General features: G+C 40.3%; 1 protein-coding gene across 2 annotated transcripts in view; it reads left to right on the forward strand.

Annotated features, from left to right (window-relative positions):
• LOC115357011 (synaptosomal-associated protein 25-A-like) overlaps positions 1 to 17,181 on the forward strand; it is a 52,212-nt gene that overhangs the window by 13,062 nt on the left and 21,969 nt on the right. For both annotated transcript variants that reach the window (XM_030048334.1, XM_030048333.1), the window contains exons 2-3: positions 9,818 to 9,924; positions 12,378 to 12,419. In XM_030048334.1, the coding sequence (XP_029904194.1) occupies positions 9,853 to 9,924; positions 12,378 to 12,419 (114 nt within the window). In that variant the 5' untranslated portion in view covers positions 9,818 to 9,852. The remainder of the gene's footprint in view (positions 1 to 9,817; positions 9,925 to 12,377; positions 12,420 to 17,181) is intronic.

Consider the following 17,181-nt stretch of genomic DNA (forward strand, 5'->3'; position numbering starts at 1 on the left):
CCTCCTGCTGCTTTCTCTCCTTGTCCTTGACCCAGTTTTCCCAGTATGATGTTTTCAATTACTCAGCATAGAGGAGTGTTAACCTTCAGGGGAGCACACATACACACACACCAATACACACCAATACACACACACACACACACACACACACACACACACACACACACACTCACTGAGACAGTCATTACTCATACTGGGACATGGTGTCATTCTGGAGGCTGACAGTCTTGGCTGTTTTACAGGACAGCAGGGAGAAAGAGAGCACTCTGACATTTCCAAACCACATGTACAGTTTGTACAGATGTAGCCGGCAGAGAGGGCCGGCACACTGCTGCAGGCTTGCTGAACTATTACTGCACCAGCCCTCCATCTTCAAAAGGAACTGTACAGGAAAACCAAGATGTGCTGGGTTTTCATGTCAGTTACAAGGAATGGTTTGAGAAATTGTTAGTTAAAGGAATACTCTCAATTTTTTGGGCAAAATATCCTTTTTTGGACTTACCCAGACAGAAACTTAAACTCCTTTTATACAAAGGAGATGCTATTACAAAATATAGTTGTTTGTTTTTTTACTCAGAAACAACCCATTTTTGCATTTCCCATGCCCTCTCTCAGCAATCTGCTAAAATAAATAAACAAAACACAGAGACAAGCTATTTGAGCGTGCCAGCTACTCTAAAAATCCCCCAGATTTAGGTTAGTGCTTCATCATTACCCAAACCCGTGAGAAAGAGCCAACAGAACGACTGACAAGCTGACCTCCTTTCCCTGACACAGAGATTCAGTGCAACACAAGTCTGAAAAAAGGCTTTTTGATGTCCTATTTTCTTCAGCAACATTGTTTATCTCCACAGAACATGGCATTTGATTGATCGCAGCCTGGTCAATTCAGAACAGTGACAGTTCATCACGGCAGCCTGTCAGTCTGCTGGAGTGGAGGCCATTGTATCTCCTAGTCCCTCCTCATGCTTTTACACTGGGCTGCATTAGTGCTGTATGCACTGCAAGCCATTGTAGAAATTCTCTTTCATGCATTTACGCTCCATCTAGGCTGCATTAAACCTGCAGGCATTTTTTTTACTGAATGCTATGATGCAGAACCAATTTAGCATGTTGTAACACAAATTTTCACTACCTCTTCACGACCTTGTACTTGGACCATTCGTCATAGGGTTAGGATTAAGAGGCACAACATAGAATTACTACTGCCATCTCAAAATTACTTCTACTACCCAAGTCAAAGGTATGTGCTTTATTTAGATTTAATTAACACGAGGTGGTCTGCCTGTCTGCTGGTGATCATGGATGTCCCTGAACATCATCATGGAACACCATCATTCATTTCCTTTGTGTTTTTGTTTTTGTTTTTGTTTTGTTTTTAATCCAGGGAAGGGTTGTGCTTTCTCAGCACCACCACCCACTCACCCCTGGGTGCTGCCCTGCCCAAATTTGAACTGCTGACCGTGGAGCAGCTGTGCTGGAGCAATAGGGGGTTAAATGCCTGAAATGAGGTGTCGCCTGATGCTCGTAGTCAGCTATTTCTTCATATATTCTTAAAGGGCATGAACACTACAGAGCAGGGGTCATCAACTACATTTGTCTAAGCAGACACTGTGGGGGCTGCACTTTCAAGTAATACAATTCAAACAATAGGCCAATTAGCCTATTATTCCTCAATATTTTCATTTTTGCACAAAATGAATGTTAATTTTAATGGCTTCCATCAGTGTGACAAGGTCACATAAACATGACGGGCACATATAATATAATCAATATAGTATAGTATCCGAATGGATTTTTTCCCTCTACACTTTTTCTAAATTCATTAATATTCTGCAGGCTGCATGGGACGTTTTTGCAGGCCGAATGTGGCACGCGGGCCCTCAGTTGACAACCACTGCCATAGAGGAAGTCCATCATACTTAGCTAAAGTTACAGAGACTGGAGTCAGATTCAGTGTCATTGTGGCTGTTCTCATCTAAATGGTGTATCATATAAAGCATTATACAGTAGAGCCTTGGTTATTATATATTATATTGAGAACCTGATGCTTAGTCTTCTGGATTTGTTGGACCAAATTCCACAAACACCGTGGATGCCGTGCCATTGGTCTGACGACCTGTTATCCTGAAACAAGTGGCCAACGCTCTGAAGGCCTATTGCTCTGAAAATACAGGTTTTAGACTTAAGTGACTGCCAGTGTTATGAAGAATTTTGCATCCCTGAGAAACACTTCCACGCCCGTTTACCCTAAACTTAACCTGAAGAAACCTGCCTGAACTTAGCCAAATGTATGGAGTGCACAATTTTCAGACTATTGGGGTTTTGGAATAATGGGTGTTTGTTTTTGGGATACCTGGTTGTTGGACTAATAGGCTTTTGATCCAATGGGACATTTTTGAGACAGTTGGTGTTTCAGAATAAACGGCTGTCGGACCAATGAGCAGTGCCCTATTTGTGATGGGTGGCAAATGCTTGATAAGCCTGGTGACACCTTTCTTTCTAAGCTAGGTTTCTCCTTAGGTACACTACTCATCTGAAAACAGCTCAGTGGACATTTACATCAGTCAGTTCATTTCTAATCCTGCTTGTCCTTTATTATGAATAAGATAATTTGCTATCAGCAGCCCCGCCCACTTGGTGTTCCTGCCTCTGATTACAGCGCATTTGCAAAATATTGTATATCCATCTATTTAGTGAATCTACTTTTCTTCACAAGGAATTGATATGCCTCAGAATTGCTGAGGCACTTTTTAGAAAAGTTGGAAAACACGTAATTTTTGCCAGTGACAGGGCTCAAAAAACCGACGGTCAGCACCCTGATGTAAAAGGAGAAATCTGTGCCTTCAGCATAAAGAGTGTGGGTCCACACAGAGATACTGACCCTTTGAGCAAATCAAGACCGCTGATACAGTGACTAATAGCGCAAAATATAAACAAAATTTGGCATACTTAAGCAGGTAACTGAAGGCTTTGGTTGACAAATTGTAGAGCTGTTGAGGAATTTCATGTTATGATTTTGTTTTTCTCAACTGGATGTTTAGCATTTTGGAACAAACTCATTATATACAGGTACTGTTTTGGTCTTACAAATACGCTTTGCCTTTTAAACTGGTTTCTTGGAGGGTTTCTAAGGGAAAATTTCATTGTGTGTGCTCTGAAAGGATTTTTCTTGGTTGCCTGAAATAGCTTGTCGTTGGATTCTTCGACGATCGGGGCTGTGTGTTAATCATGTCAGCCTATGACAGTGCTAATCCATTCCCCTTCTGGAGCTCTGCACCGACACAGCGCTGCTCTGTTCTACTACACCCTCCTCAATGCATGCCAGCATACACACACACACACACACACACACATACACACACACTCACTCACACAGTGGATCATGCACCAACTAGCCTGGTTCCAAGGATCCCCACGACAAGATGTTAACCTGTCCAATGAGCTGTTATTTGATGTGAAAATGGCCGGTAGAATTAATCCTCACTGTAAAAAGGTGACAGACATGATGGGAGACATAAAGAGAGAGAGAGAGAGAGAGAGAGACAGCAAGAACAACCATGGTAACCAGTTCAGGACTGTGTTTTTTTCTGATATCCAAGACAGTTTTTCTTTGTGTTCAGGCATTATTTGGTTACAGAATTATAAAAGAAAGAAAAACGGAAGGGATGACAGACGTAACCCACATATCAGCAGCTGACCTGTTCACCGTTCACTGCGACAGATTAAGCTTTATCCAAGTACAAAGAAAAACTGTAACCGTTTCCAACTTCACCATAAATGGTAAAAAAGCTGCAACTTTGGATTCCTACATTTCCATGATTCAGTGTGCAGGCTGGAGCGTTTGGGGCTTATGTGTGGCTGTGGTCATTTCCACAGAGCCCTGGCTTTCCCTAAACCCTCTTTCATCCTGTTTCAGTGCCCCTTTTCAACAGCTTTTAGGATTAATTGAATATATCATTTTGATCAATAATCCATTGGTGATTTAATGTCTGCACTTACTGTAAGTCCATATTCAAAATGTACCATATAAAATATGGTATATTTTAATACATAACACATACTGTGCAGTAGGAAGCATTCATTGCTGTTTTTGCACTGGACATCCTAGAGGTTATTTGTTCATTAAACAATGTGATATCTTCTTCATTGAGTTGTTTTCAGTTTTTTGTAAGTTGTGCTCTTTCTCTTGTCTCTTCAGACACGGTGGTTATTGCTGCTCTTGATAACTACACACCTCTGCCTCTCTTTTTCAAAACAAGGCCCTGTTACTGCTGCTGGAAACACAAAATCCATCACTTCCTGTTATAATTTTTCCCAGGAAGGACTATTTAAAAGTTTTTCTGAACTGACTGACTCACTTTTGTGTTATATAAACTCAGACAAAAACATGGCATGTGTTTCTATTCAAATGTCACAGATTTTTACTGAAATGTTTCATGGTGCTCATTCTCATGCTCTGGTATGTACAGTATGCTGGGTGCACATACATTGCTTTACTGTACACACAGGTCACAGAAAAAGGTTAAAGAGACAGAAAGAATCAGAGAAAAGAGAGGGACAGAAAGCGTGTAGGAGGGAGAAAGCGAGAGTGAGGGAAGAGAGAAACCGGTGGAGGGCAAATCCTCTTTCCCTGCTGACTTTAATCTCTCCATGGGCTGAGCCTGGCACTTCAGGCCTTATAGCAGCCGTCAATCAAGATGAGTGACAGCCGCCGGGGCCCCTGCTGGGGGATGGGGAAGGCGGGACCTTGTGTCATGTCAGCTGGATTGTAGTGCGAATGTCTGTGGTATAAATGTGTTTTTTCACTCTCTACAATGTCCAACATGTTATAGAAGAGGTGACACAGAATGGGATGGATGGATAGATGAGCCTTGGCATGACCTTTAGAAATGTCATACCTGCTGTTACACCCATGACTGTTGTGCTTGTATGGCCATTTGTACATTTGAATATTGCCAGATGTAGCTCTTTGTTTTTGTCATTGAATGAAAGCATGGTATACAGCCAACAGCAGACAATGGCACATTTTCATTGTTTTTATTTTACAGTATTTTAGTTTTTTGGCTTTGATGAAGCCAAATTTATTTGATTTAGTCCATTTGACGTTCAAGTGGCAACTATTAGCCACTTCAATGCTAACTTGCACTAGATACATTATCTAGTGTGGAAATCAGATCAAGCTAACATTGTGATTAATAAAGCGTGACCAGAAGTCCCAGTTTGTCCAGAGCTGTCCCAGTTTCAAGCCAGTGTCCTGAGTCCCAACAAACATCTGTAAAACACTAAAATGTCCAGGTTATCTGACGATCACTAAATATGTTATATTACACCAATGCGTGTTCATGTTTTTTATTTACTCATTTTATTATATAGTTTTCAACTATGTTTTGGTGGATTTGGGGAGAAAACATTTTTTCTGTCTACTGACGGCGCTGTCCATGGTGTTGAAAAGTGCGCTCAGTCGCTGTGCTCACTAGTGAAATAACTATCCCCTGTCCTGATGAAAATGCCTATTGTGCATGCATAAGTGCAAACACACAGCTCTTACGGGTCCCGGTTTGGGGGGTTTGAAAATAAGGTCACCCCAGAGTAATACATCCATGATCTAAAGACAAAACTGATCTGACACATTAGTGGTCAAACAATAATTTCCCAATCAGGAAAGTCTCAGAAGTCATTGATTGATCATTGTTGGGGCACGAAATTGTACATTTAGAACCACGATCTGCCTCTCATTGCCACTGTTGCTAGGCTACCTCCAACATGGCTGTCAGAGGGTGTGTTAGGTCACCTGAAAGACCTGAGAAACTGTGACAGAGATGGAGTGAAAGAGAGAAAAAGGCAGAGAGTGTGTAAAAGCTATTTTCTAAATTATCTTGATGAGCACAGTTTTCACCACAGGATCATTAGCCTACACTATGTACAGGTGATTATGAGCAGGTTAGGTGTTTGGAGGGCTCGCCTGACATCCAGCAGGCGCTGGTGGCAGCAATAACACGGTTCCTGTACTCAACAATAACCGCTGGATTAACTGGACTACCAAACAGCCTTGAATAAGCTACATCAGGAACACTTAGTAAATAATTAAACAGAGGCTATATCAGGAAGGCTAAATGGGTGTAAATAATAAAACACATGCCACATAAATAAGGCTTAACAGTGTAAATAATAAAACATTGCAATAAATTTATGTATGTTGGTTTATTGAAAATAGGATATGCGCTAAGAGCAACTGGTTAATTGGAATATTGGCTTAAATATTCAAAATATGTAGAAAGAGAGAGATTTAGAGAGTGATAGAGAGAGAGAGAGAGAGAGAGAGAGAGAGAGAGAGAGAGAGAGAGAGAGAGAGAGAGAGAGAGTGACAGAGAGAGAGAAGCTCAGGTCAAGCAATAAATAAAGTGAAAGGAAATGAGAAGAGAGGGAAGCAATATGTGTGAGTGAACAGGAAGCAGTGCAGCTGCAGATATACGAGCATACTGACTGATCAATAATACAGCAGAAAATTACAGTGGAAAGATGAATATGGTGAGCAGTGAAGGGGAAATGAAAGGCAACAGCAAATAAGAGCGGGACTACAGTGCTGTAAATATATTTTCATACCTCTGTTTGTTTCAGAAACATGTTTCTTCAGTGTATTTTTTTTTTTAACACAGGGTTCAATAACAAGAATATTATTGAATTTTGAGAGTTACTTTAGAAACTTTTTTTTTTTTTTTTTTTTTTTTAAACTTGGACCCCCTCACTGTGTCTTGCTTGTTATGTATCTGATCAGCGAGTGGAGGCTTTGTTCTACTGTTGCACCCATTGTAAGTCACTCAGGATGAAATATCAGCTAAATGGCTAAAATGTAAAATGTCAACATAAATATTTTAAAATCGCACTGTGTACCAGGCAAAGGAAAAAGACAGGGAGAGAGAGAGAGAGAGAGAGAGAGAGAGAGAGAGAGAGAGAGAGAGAGGAATGAAGGAGGGAGAGAAGGGCTTTTTAAAGTCTGTATTTTTGTGAACTCTCTTTTCCCGGGCCATGTTCAATTATTAAATGCCCTGACGACTCCGCAGGGACGGAGGCAGACAGAGAGAAGCAGAGGCAGCGGGAATGAACGAAGAGATACTTTATCAAACATCCAACATCGACTCTGGCTGACCTTGTGTCTGTTCATCACACAGGGACTGGCTGATGGACAGTTTGTGCCAGAGCACCAAACAATTTTTTTTCCCACCGACAGCAGAAACTAATACATCAACAAAATTCACAGTATTTACAGCTTTTGGCCACATGTTTTAGAACATAATAGGATGTCCAAATAATGGCCAGTTCAGTGCTTAGGTGACCTGTACAACCCAGTATTCACCAGTCACTTTTATTATTTTACCTGCAAAAAACAAAATGGTCAGTAGGCTGAATAATATGATCTATACACACTTGCTCTTCAAAGTATTTGCATTTTTGCCATGAATGAATAGGCTTCAACAATGTAATACTTACGGAGGCTGTGGTTTCTGGACCACACGGTGATTTTTTTATGTTCTTTAACTTTAAAAAATGTGTGAAATTGACAGTATTGCATTTGGACCCATGCCAATCTCGTTTTGGCAATTTCTTTGTAAAACTAAGAAGGGCAGGGAGTCAGCAGTCAATAGGCCCCATAGCTAACAGTATACAGTATATTACAGTAGATTAGATTACATGGACCTTTAATGATTCTAGTGGGGAAATTGGGTTGTAATTCCTGTGTATCTAAATGAAAACCACAGTACAACAACAACTCAATTTGATTTGTGCAATAAAAATGAAAACTCATCAGACACGCAAATTAGATCTGATTGGATTACATCAGATTATTTTTTTGTAAATATCTTCCCGATTAGAGAGACTAGAGAGTTGAGAGAGGGAGCCACAGCAGATGAACTCCTCTCTCTCCTCCCTGGCCCTCTTCATCTTCGTCCTGACCAGCAGCAGCAGCCGCAGCACAGCCCTGTCAGTCTGTAGACTAAAAGCCCCATACATTTTTCATGGCTGAGTCTCCACAGTGTGCGGCTCTATGAAACACTGATCGTCTGGCAGCGCTTCAGGGGAACAAAAATAGACTCTTGTCTCCACCCTGATACCATTTCTTCTTACCATTACAGTGCTGCAGCTCCTACATCTCTCTCTCTCTCTCTCTGTCCCCCACCCAGTGAAATTAGAGGAATCGTGTGTGTGTTTATCTGCTCATCACACAGTGGCATAACTTCCAAACAGATGCTCAGAGTGCCATCAGATTTGGTGGGAAGGTTGCTCATGGGCCAAGGAAGAAGTAGCTAACTTTTCAAAGTCTCTGGGCAAAAGGGGGCGTGGCAGTGGCCGTGGCACATTACTGTTCAGTCAAAACGGAGTGGCAGTGGGCATGGTATACCACAAAATGTCACACAACTTTCTAATGGATTAGTGCAACTCCACAAAATTTTGATGAATTCAAGGAAGCAATCAGTACCCTTAGAAGGATTCAGGACATTTCAGCGGGCTGGGTTGTGAACCTGAAGGATAGTGTGTGTGTGTGTGTGTGTGTGTGTGTGTGTGTGTGTGTGTGTGTGTGTGTGTGTGTATGTATATGCACACATATGCACATGCACATATATGATTGTTTGTTTGAATGAGACTGTGAATAAAAATAGAAAACATTCATGCTTGGGGTTGTGACATAACACCACAGTAAATTATGCATCACCTGTGCCAGTTTTGCCTTTGCTTTTGTGAATGAGCTTTATATTCATCTTTATCTGAAAATATAAAAAGGCAGATAACAATTTGGTGACGTTAGAGCATATATAATTCGTTTTGCCAAAAAGCAGCCTTACAGGATATTTCAGATCTTTAGCTGATGGTCTTTTCCTGGGTCAGAGCAGGTCAGACTTGCAGTGTCTTACATAAGGAAACCTTGACAATACAAGCAGCTGCTGATGTGGGCACCAGCTGCAAGATTGAACCTGTGACCCTGCAGTTATGGAGCAACCTCTTCAACTACTAGACTGCCTTGACAACAGCCAGGACCAGAAATAGACAATACATGCATATGATTTTTTTATGAATCAACTTACATGCTCATATTCCATTGTGTTCTGAAAACCTCGACTCAGCACAACGTCGTCACGGCAAAGTGAAAACAAATCCAGACTTCCTGTGAGGTCCACATATAGAACGGTCAAGGACCTTTTTTCCAGTAATGATTATTTATTTTATTCTACTCATCAGGTCATATTGTATTAGTTGACAGTATTACAGGTATAGCTAGCCTACAGTTTACACTGATGATATTTTCTCAGCAACCTATTTGATGTTGGTCAATGCTGTATAATTGCTGTATAATTTGCTGTATAATTTTGACATCTTTTCAGAACTCCCAGATGTTAGCTTTAACTATTATGGCAGCCCATGGGCATTTTAGAACAGATTGAGACCTACAAATCATGGTTACACATCACAGATTCACTGATAGCAATGTCTCACCCTGTATGGATGTCTCATGTGTCTCTATAGAGAAGGAGGCTGATTTAATCAGACTCACTAAAACATGCCGACATTGTATTGGCTTTACTCTGTCTGTGTATGTGCATGTATATGTGTGTGCGTCTGTGATCAAACTTTGGCAAGGTATCAGGGAAATGTAGATTCCCTCGTACATAACTGTTATGTCCTATAGACCAAATTACATAACAATTATTGCAATATCGCAGTATAATAACATCTCTCTCTCTCTCTCTCTCTCTCTCTCTCTCTCTCTCTCTCTCTCTCTCTCTCTCTCCCTCTCTCTCCCTCTCTCTCTCACACACAGGTTTCCTTGTTTGAGGTCAAGACTCAACATTTACCATGGCGGATGAAGCTGACATGCGCAATGAGCTTGCAGACCTGCAGACACGTGCAGACCAGATAGCCGATGAGGTAAAGCGACATACACTTCACTTTTAAACACTCACAAACATATTTGCATACACACCATATACACACATACACACGCAAACTCTGACATTTGCTTTCCGTGGTGTAAGTTGAATTTGTCTGGCAAATCACTTTTTAATTTAAATCTGATGTGAACAGCTTTATATCTTAAAAGTCCCTTTGTATTTCATGAGTAAACATCATGACAGGAAAATAAGTTATTGTCACAGTGGCTGGGAAATCCCAGAATTCACAATCCACCTTCAGTACCACTTTATAACAGAATATAACTCCAAATGATGGTCTGCTATAGTTCCTGTCCGAGTGGCTGCCGGAGCAGACTAACTTACCAGTCTAAATGGACCAGCATCACTGGCACTAATATTGCACCCAGATTACATTAAAGCTGTTTTAGAGAATGTAAAATCTAATCTTATAATTCTGTTAAATAACAAACTAAAGTTTGACTGACCTTCTGAAATTCTGAATGAACAAATTCTGCATGAATTAAAAAAAAAAATTAAATAGTCGACATCCCAATAAGCACCTACAGCACAAAGTGTGCCAACAAAAGAATTGAAAATTGCTAAAGTTTTGCCAAAATTAAGCAGCTGTTACTGTTAAACAACACTTTAACAGATGAGAAAGGAGGAAAGAAACATGCAACAAGGAGATGCCCTGCAGTCCTTGTAGGTTTATATAAATTGCTGTCTTTTGGATATAAAGGCTTGTTGTATGTTAATACTATTGCAACATTTACAGCTTTACAGGATTTTGCAGTATTTCTGTTAACACTTTTGCTAAACACCTACATTTGTTTTGAAAAACAAGGCAGGAGCTGAAAAACTGCACCACTGGTGGGTCTTTGTATGAATGCTGCTGGCATACAAACTAGTCCAATAACCTTTACTTCTGTAAACTTCAGTGAGAGTGAGATGAAAACAAAAGGTTATAATCCTTTTTCTGGATTTACAAAACTGAATTCAGGATTGTGACTCATCTTTTGACGACTGTGGGTTTTCAAAATGTTAACTTCTAATATGGATAATTCAGATAGAAATGTATCTCCAAAGGTTTTCACCCTGCAGGCTGACAGACCGACACAACAGCTCTCAGGGAGGGTCACAGTAGACCTGACCCTCCCTTGTTTTAGCGATTTGTTCTCTAAGTCTTTCGTCAAAACTGAGCGTTTCTGAAGACGGAGGAACTTTGCCCTTTCTAATGAGTTGAGAGGAGCTCAGGAAGAGCAGATAATTTTGTGCAGCAGAATAATAGAGCAGCTCAAATGGCCCTATTAAACATTCATGAAGAGATAATGCACGGCCAAGAGGCTCCTCGGATATGAGGGGAGACAGGAGGGAAGGAGGGGAGAGGGAGAGATATGAGTTGAAATGAGGAAGGCACAGTGATGGATGGATGTGGGGGGAGGAGGGGCGATTCAGCAGATGAGCAGATTAGGGAGGTGAAGGAGTGAGAGGAGGATTGGGGATGAAAGAGAGTGTTTGGGTTAAGAAAGCAATGGGATTCAAAGGGATCCTGGGGAGAGCTGAAAGTTAGCAAACAAAAGGCAGAAATCAGATAATAAATCTTGGGATTGGTGAAGAGGAGAGAAGACGACAGTGTTAGGTAAGAGCAGAGGAGAGGAGAGCAGAGGAGCGGAGAGGACAGGTTAGGTAAGAGCAGAGGAGAGAAGTGGACGAGGATGGAAGAAATGAAGGGAGGAGATGAGAAGACAAAGAAAACAGGAGGAAGAGGAAGGGAGACAAGTGAGGAGGGAGGAAAGGAGCAGAAGAATCAGGGGCTAATCATGCTACAAGAATATCAATTATCAGGGACCTTCACTGAAATATGAAAATTAACATGGTCAAAAATGGATCGCATATTCCAGTATAAGTTCTGTCCTCTCCAACTGATGTCTTTGGTCATTCATCTTTTATCTTGTGTCTTGTTCAACCTTCATTTTGCCATATTTATGCACTGAGATCACAGAATGCACAAAATGAAATCGGACAATGACATCCATTGTTGTGTGTCACTGCAAACATACACATCCATTGTAGGAAAGTGAAGTCGAAAAGGCTGTTTTAAATTCATCAATCCAGGAGAGGACTGTGTGTTTTTTTACTGGTTGTCGTAGAATGTCTGAATGTGTGCAGATGTATGAATATGTCAGCTTGGGGGAAAAAAATCCACCCCCGACTTCATGGATGAGTAAAGGTTGCAAAAAATGTTTATTATTTGCAAATAGCAGATATTTCATTTTTGATCACAACTCTTGATTGGTACTTTATTTTGAAAGATAGTGTAGCCAAGAGAGGTCAACAGGTTTTATTTCAGGCTTAAAAAAAAAGATGTCTATTTGCCACAGGTGCCATCCTGCATGTCTATATATTTGTCCTTTTGTAGACCCTCAACTAAAAGCCTCTCTCTCTCTCTCTCTCTCTCCCTCTCTGCAGTCTCTGGAGAGTACTCGGCGTATGCTGGCTCTGGTTGAGGAGGTGAGTCCAATAACATACAGCATATTAGCATCCAGAGTGGAAGAAAATTACTCACATGATTGCAGAAAGATTCACCTCTGCATATGTTAACATTTCTCAAGACCTTTCTCATGACAAACAACAAAGACAAAGCTGATGTTGAGTTTGAGGCCCTCTTGCACTGCATATGTCATTTCTGTCGTGTCAGAGGTCGCTTTCTGTAAGCTGTCTCCTACCCTTCACTTCAACTTAATGTCTGAGATGGATTTCACAGGTGAAGGGATCAAAGCTTTCACCTGGGTTCACCTGGTTGGTTCGTGGAAAGAGCATGTGGCTCTAATATCTAGTGCACATGTTATTTTGGACTGTCTAAAACTCCTGCCTCACAAGGACAGAGGAAGGATGTAAGGTCTACAGGCAGAGAGTCACTCTGCGATACTGACTTTTTTTCCTACATCATATCTTCAAATAACTTTGACTGTCTCAGCGCTAACTACCTCAGCTTTTTTTTTCCTGAAGCAGAGTGGACAGTTGCCTCCTGTTACAATTTCTTACTTTACTGACACCATGGCAAACACACAAGACTAGATTCTGATGAAATTCAAGATGAAAATAAGTGAATTCTGGCCTACATCCAAATACAGAACCATTCAGTTATTCAATTCAGACTATGTTGACTACATTCACATGGACTTCAATATTCTGATATTAACTCAATTGAGACAATACTTGGAATAAGAAACTTCAGAGCAAACAGCATTTTCTGATTACCTCAGCCTGAATACGGTCATAGTAAGACTAACCTATATTTAGATCAAGACATGTGGAGCATGAATTGATGGGAATTTTCATCATATACACACCTTAATTGCACTATGAGTTTTTCTGGTCATTTGCAACACATATGGTGATCCAGCTGCTTGATGGCACATGATGTTGTTGAATCAACTCTCATGGACAGTAGAGCCATAAATAGAGCGGCTAGAAGCACAACACTGTGCAAGATTAGTCAGAAAACAGCCACAAGGGTAAACCACAGTAACAACATACTGTAACAGAAAAAGGTTGACAAACCGTAGACGTATGACATACATACGTATGATACAGACATCATGAAGTCTTAAAGTCTTGGCTCAGCCACTTTATGTTCTGCAGAATGTAAACAGGAATATGAAAGGAATAGTTGTTTAAGCAGACCATGTAAACAGTTTAATCGGAATATTGTCTAATTTAGAATCAGGCCAATAGTTATTATTATTTATTCCATGCAATAATAGTAAATCCTAAACCAGAGTCCTAGCTACATTTTCAGCAAAGCTTTAAAAATCACATCCTAGGTGATTTATTTTTGCTTTAACTGGCATTATATTTGCATTAGTGTGTGTTGGGTCTGGCCACTGCTTCCTGCAACATTCCCACTGGCTCCAAAGACAACGATGGAGGCAGGACTAGCCTCCATGTCTTTATGAGGCAAAACAGCGAAGAGCAGAAAATGAGCTGAGACAGCTCTCCACAGCAGCCTGTTGGACACACCAGCTTTTTCATTGGCATTGCTGGACACTTGACCTTTCGAGATAATTCCCTGGGAAAGCTGTTTGTCCACTTCAGGTCTTTCCAGAGGAAAAGTGTGCTTGCTTGTTGTGTTCCAGCAGTTGTCTTGTGTTTGTCAGGTCAAAAACCACTGACAGGCATGAAGACAAGCAGCAACTGAGTCACATTGGGCTGCTGGCTTCTCCTCTCTGTCTGGAGAGACTCTCTCCCTTAGCCTCTCTCCTGAGAAAGAGGCTTGATATCTACAATGATGGAGTGATATCCCAGCATGTTATGGATGAGACATAGTTCTGTGACAATACATTAAACTGTCTCTGAGTGTTTTTTCAATTTATGGCTAAAATATTTTTTAATCCATCATTTTTTTTCAACAAGAACTCTGTAAATTTATGTGTTTTTCTATGAAGGGCAGAGCTAAATCCTCTGACTCACTGATTTTCATTTCTCCATTATTCAATTTGTGGTAATCTGTGTTTCCAGTAGAGACCTGAAATACAGATTGACAACAGCACAAGAGGTTGCAATGCCCCTTTGTTGCTGACAAAACAAAGGAAATGCCAATTTTTGGTACAGTTGAGTATTCGAGTTATGCTGTGAAAGGAGAAAAATTAGTACAAAGGATAACACTCCAAAGAAATGAGGAATTTTGTTTCAGTTAGGAGGAAATAGGAGACAGTACAGTCTTACATTTTTTGCTGTCACTCCTCCACTTTGAATCTGCATCAGTGTCATCAAAACAGATTTCTGTGCATTTTATTGTCAATTAAAGTGATTCTGATTCTGTCCATATATTCAACTATTATCTCATGCAAACAGTTGTAAACACTGGCAGTACCTCATGTCCTCTGTGTTAAATGGGCTTACGGTGAAGCTTACACTAATTTAATAAGTAAAGACCAGTCCCGGCAGGGAGCAGATTCACTCGCTGATCCTCCCTAGTGATACCTGCTTGTTCAGTCCCCTCCAGGTCTGAGGCTGCGCTGAAACTATCTGAGATAACACAAATGTCTGGAAGTGGTTTTGTTACTTTGCAGGGCTCCTCTTAATAAAGCATTAAAGCAAGAGGACAGTATGTAATCTGTCTCTATTGTCCCATGACAGGCCCTTGTGTCAGGCAGAGTGTTATATACTAAATCATGATGATAACCACAAGGAATGATAAGTGGACTTTTTGTGTAAAATATGATACAACAATTGACTTTATTTGTGTAGCACTTTTCCAAAGAGCTGTGCAAAGTGTTCTACAATACAACTGGGGGAAGCATAATTTGATAAACAGTAGAAAACAATAGAAAGTCATAACAAAAACCCAAGCTACAGAAGAAAAGGAACGTATGAAGTGTTCTGCTCTGATGAGACAACTATAGCACCACTTCAAGCTGAACGAATATGGCAGAGCCTTATTTCCAACACTTTGGTAAAGAATGTCCTGCTGGTTTACTGCCATCCTCCTCTTGTGACACTTTCCCAAGATTACAGTAATGGCACAATTGCACTTCATCCATAATGCAGTGATGTTGCTGCAAATTACGCAAATGTGAGCTCTGCACAAGGAGAATGCAGCTGTCATTCATTGATGAAATGTTTTCATCAAAAAATATAACTAGGAGTGAGATGGGGCAAAATAACATTCACTCTAGTTTATGCATGCATGATCTATGCAAAAGTAGAATAAATCCTATACATTTCTCCATAAGTCTTCATTCTTCCATAGCTTCTATCTTTCATTATCACGGTGAGAGCAAAGGTTGTGCTCATCACCAAAATGTGAATGTAAAATACATGGACCTGTCATAATGCAGCGATGAAACCACTTAAATACCAAAGCAATAGTTCTATAGTTAGAGCTGTGTCTCTCTCAGGGTGATATTATTATGATAGCATGGTTTTCATCCACAAAGCCTGCACTACCACGCTGCTTTATAAAGCAATATAATACCACAGGCAATTTCAGCCAAGCAATCTGATTGTTCAACTGTGCTGATAATTCCTATAAATATCTATTCTTGTGGTTGCCAGGGAACTAGTCGCCTTTTGATTTCTTGTGTGTTTCATACCTATTCATAGCAAGTCCAAAGTGCGTTTCAGAAACAAAATAACAAAAAAAAAAACAAACAAACAAACATAAAAACAAGAGATGATAAAACACAATATAATAGAACCAGAGACAGACCAAAGAAATGGGACCAGAGTCATTTTTGTGTGTATGTTGTGTGTGTATGTGTGTGTGTGTAGGTGGGTGGGTGGGTGTGTGCGCGTGTGTGTCTTAAGCAAGTCTCATGTCTCATTTGTCTGCTCATGTGCATTTAATCTGTCAACTGTGTCCTGTGAGCAGAAAGATAGTATAAAGTCAGGCACAAAGTTACGTTTACCTATCCACTGATGCACATAAAAAGCAGAGGATCCAAGATGTTATATTTTCAAATCACAATATACACATTTTGTGAAAGATGACAAACCTATCATTTGAAGTTGGCCACTCACTATCACTACAAAACTACTTAAGTACAAAATAGAGAGATGTCAGAGAAATCCTTTTTGGAGCAGAGGACCTTTTTTTTGCTTTGGGCTGTAATAGAATTTGCTCTGTAAGAGCAGTGTCTTTGGTATTAAAACATACCTTGAAAGAAATGTGAGACAGATGGAGAGATAGACAGAGAGACAGGTAGTTAGAGAGAGAGAGAGAGAGAGAGAGAGAGAGAGAGAGAGAGAGAGAGAGAGGAAAAGTAAGGGGGTGGGGCGAAAAGGAGACAGAGAGAAAGATATGAGGCAGACATTGAAGCAAAGGACATCAGTAAATATCAGATGTCAACCACGAAGGACCTGATTGGACGACAGGGAACAGCAATGGGCCTAATGCGACAGTATACATTATATAAGATGGGCATGATATTTCAGCAATGCAGTTTGTTAGATAGCTGTGGAACACACTATGCAGCAAAACAATATCCATCTTGACAGATAATTTACTGATGACATCTCTCATTATAACCGTGGCTGAATGATAAAAATAACATCTAAAGATTTCACTGCAAAAAAACTCCATTTTACAACAGATTACAGTTTTAATTTCTGTGGTTGTAGAAATCGCAAAGATACTCAGTTTAAGACTCGCCTTATTTGTCCATGACATCCAATGCTAAAATATTTTGTGATTAATTTGTTCTCGTAACAATACGCTATATGGATGTCAGGAACTGAGTGATGCACATGCACAAATTTCATCTTTAAA

This window comes from Myripristis murdjan, chromosome 3 (assembly GCF_902150065.1).
Source record: "Myripristis murdjan chromosome 3, fMyrMur1.1, whole genome shotgun sequence".
NCBI classification, from domain to species: Eukaryota; Metazoa; Chordata; class Actinopteri; order Holocentriformes; family Holocentridae; genus Myripristis; species Myripristis murdjan.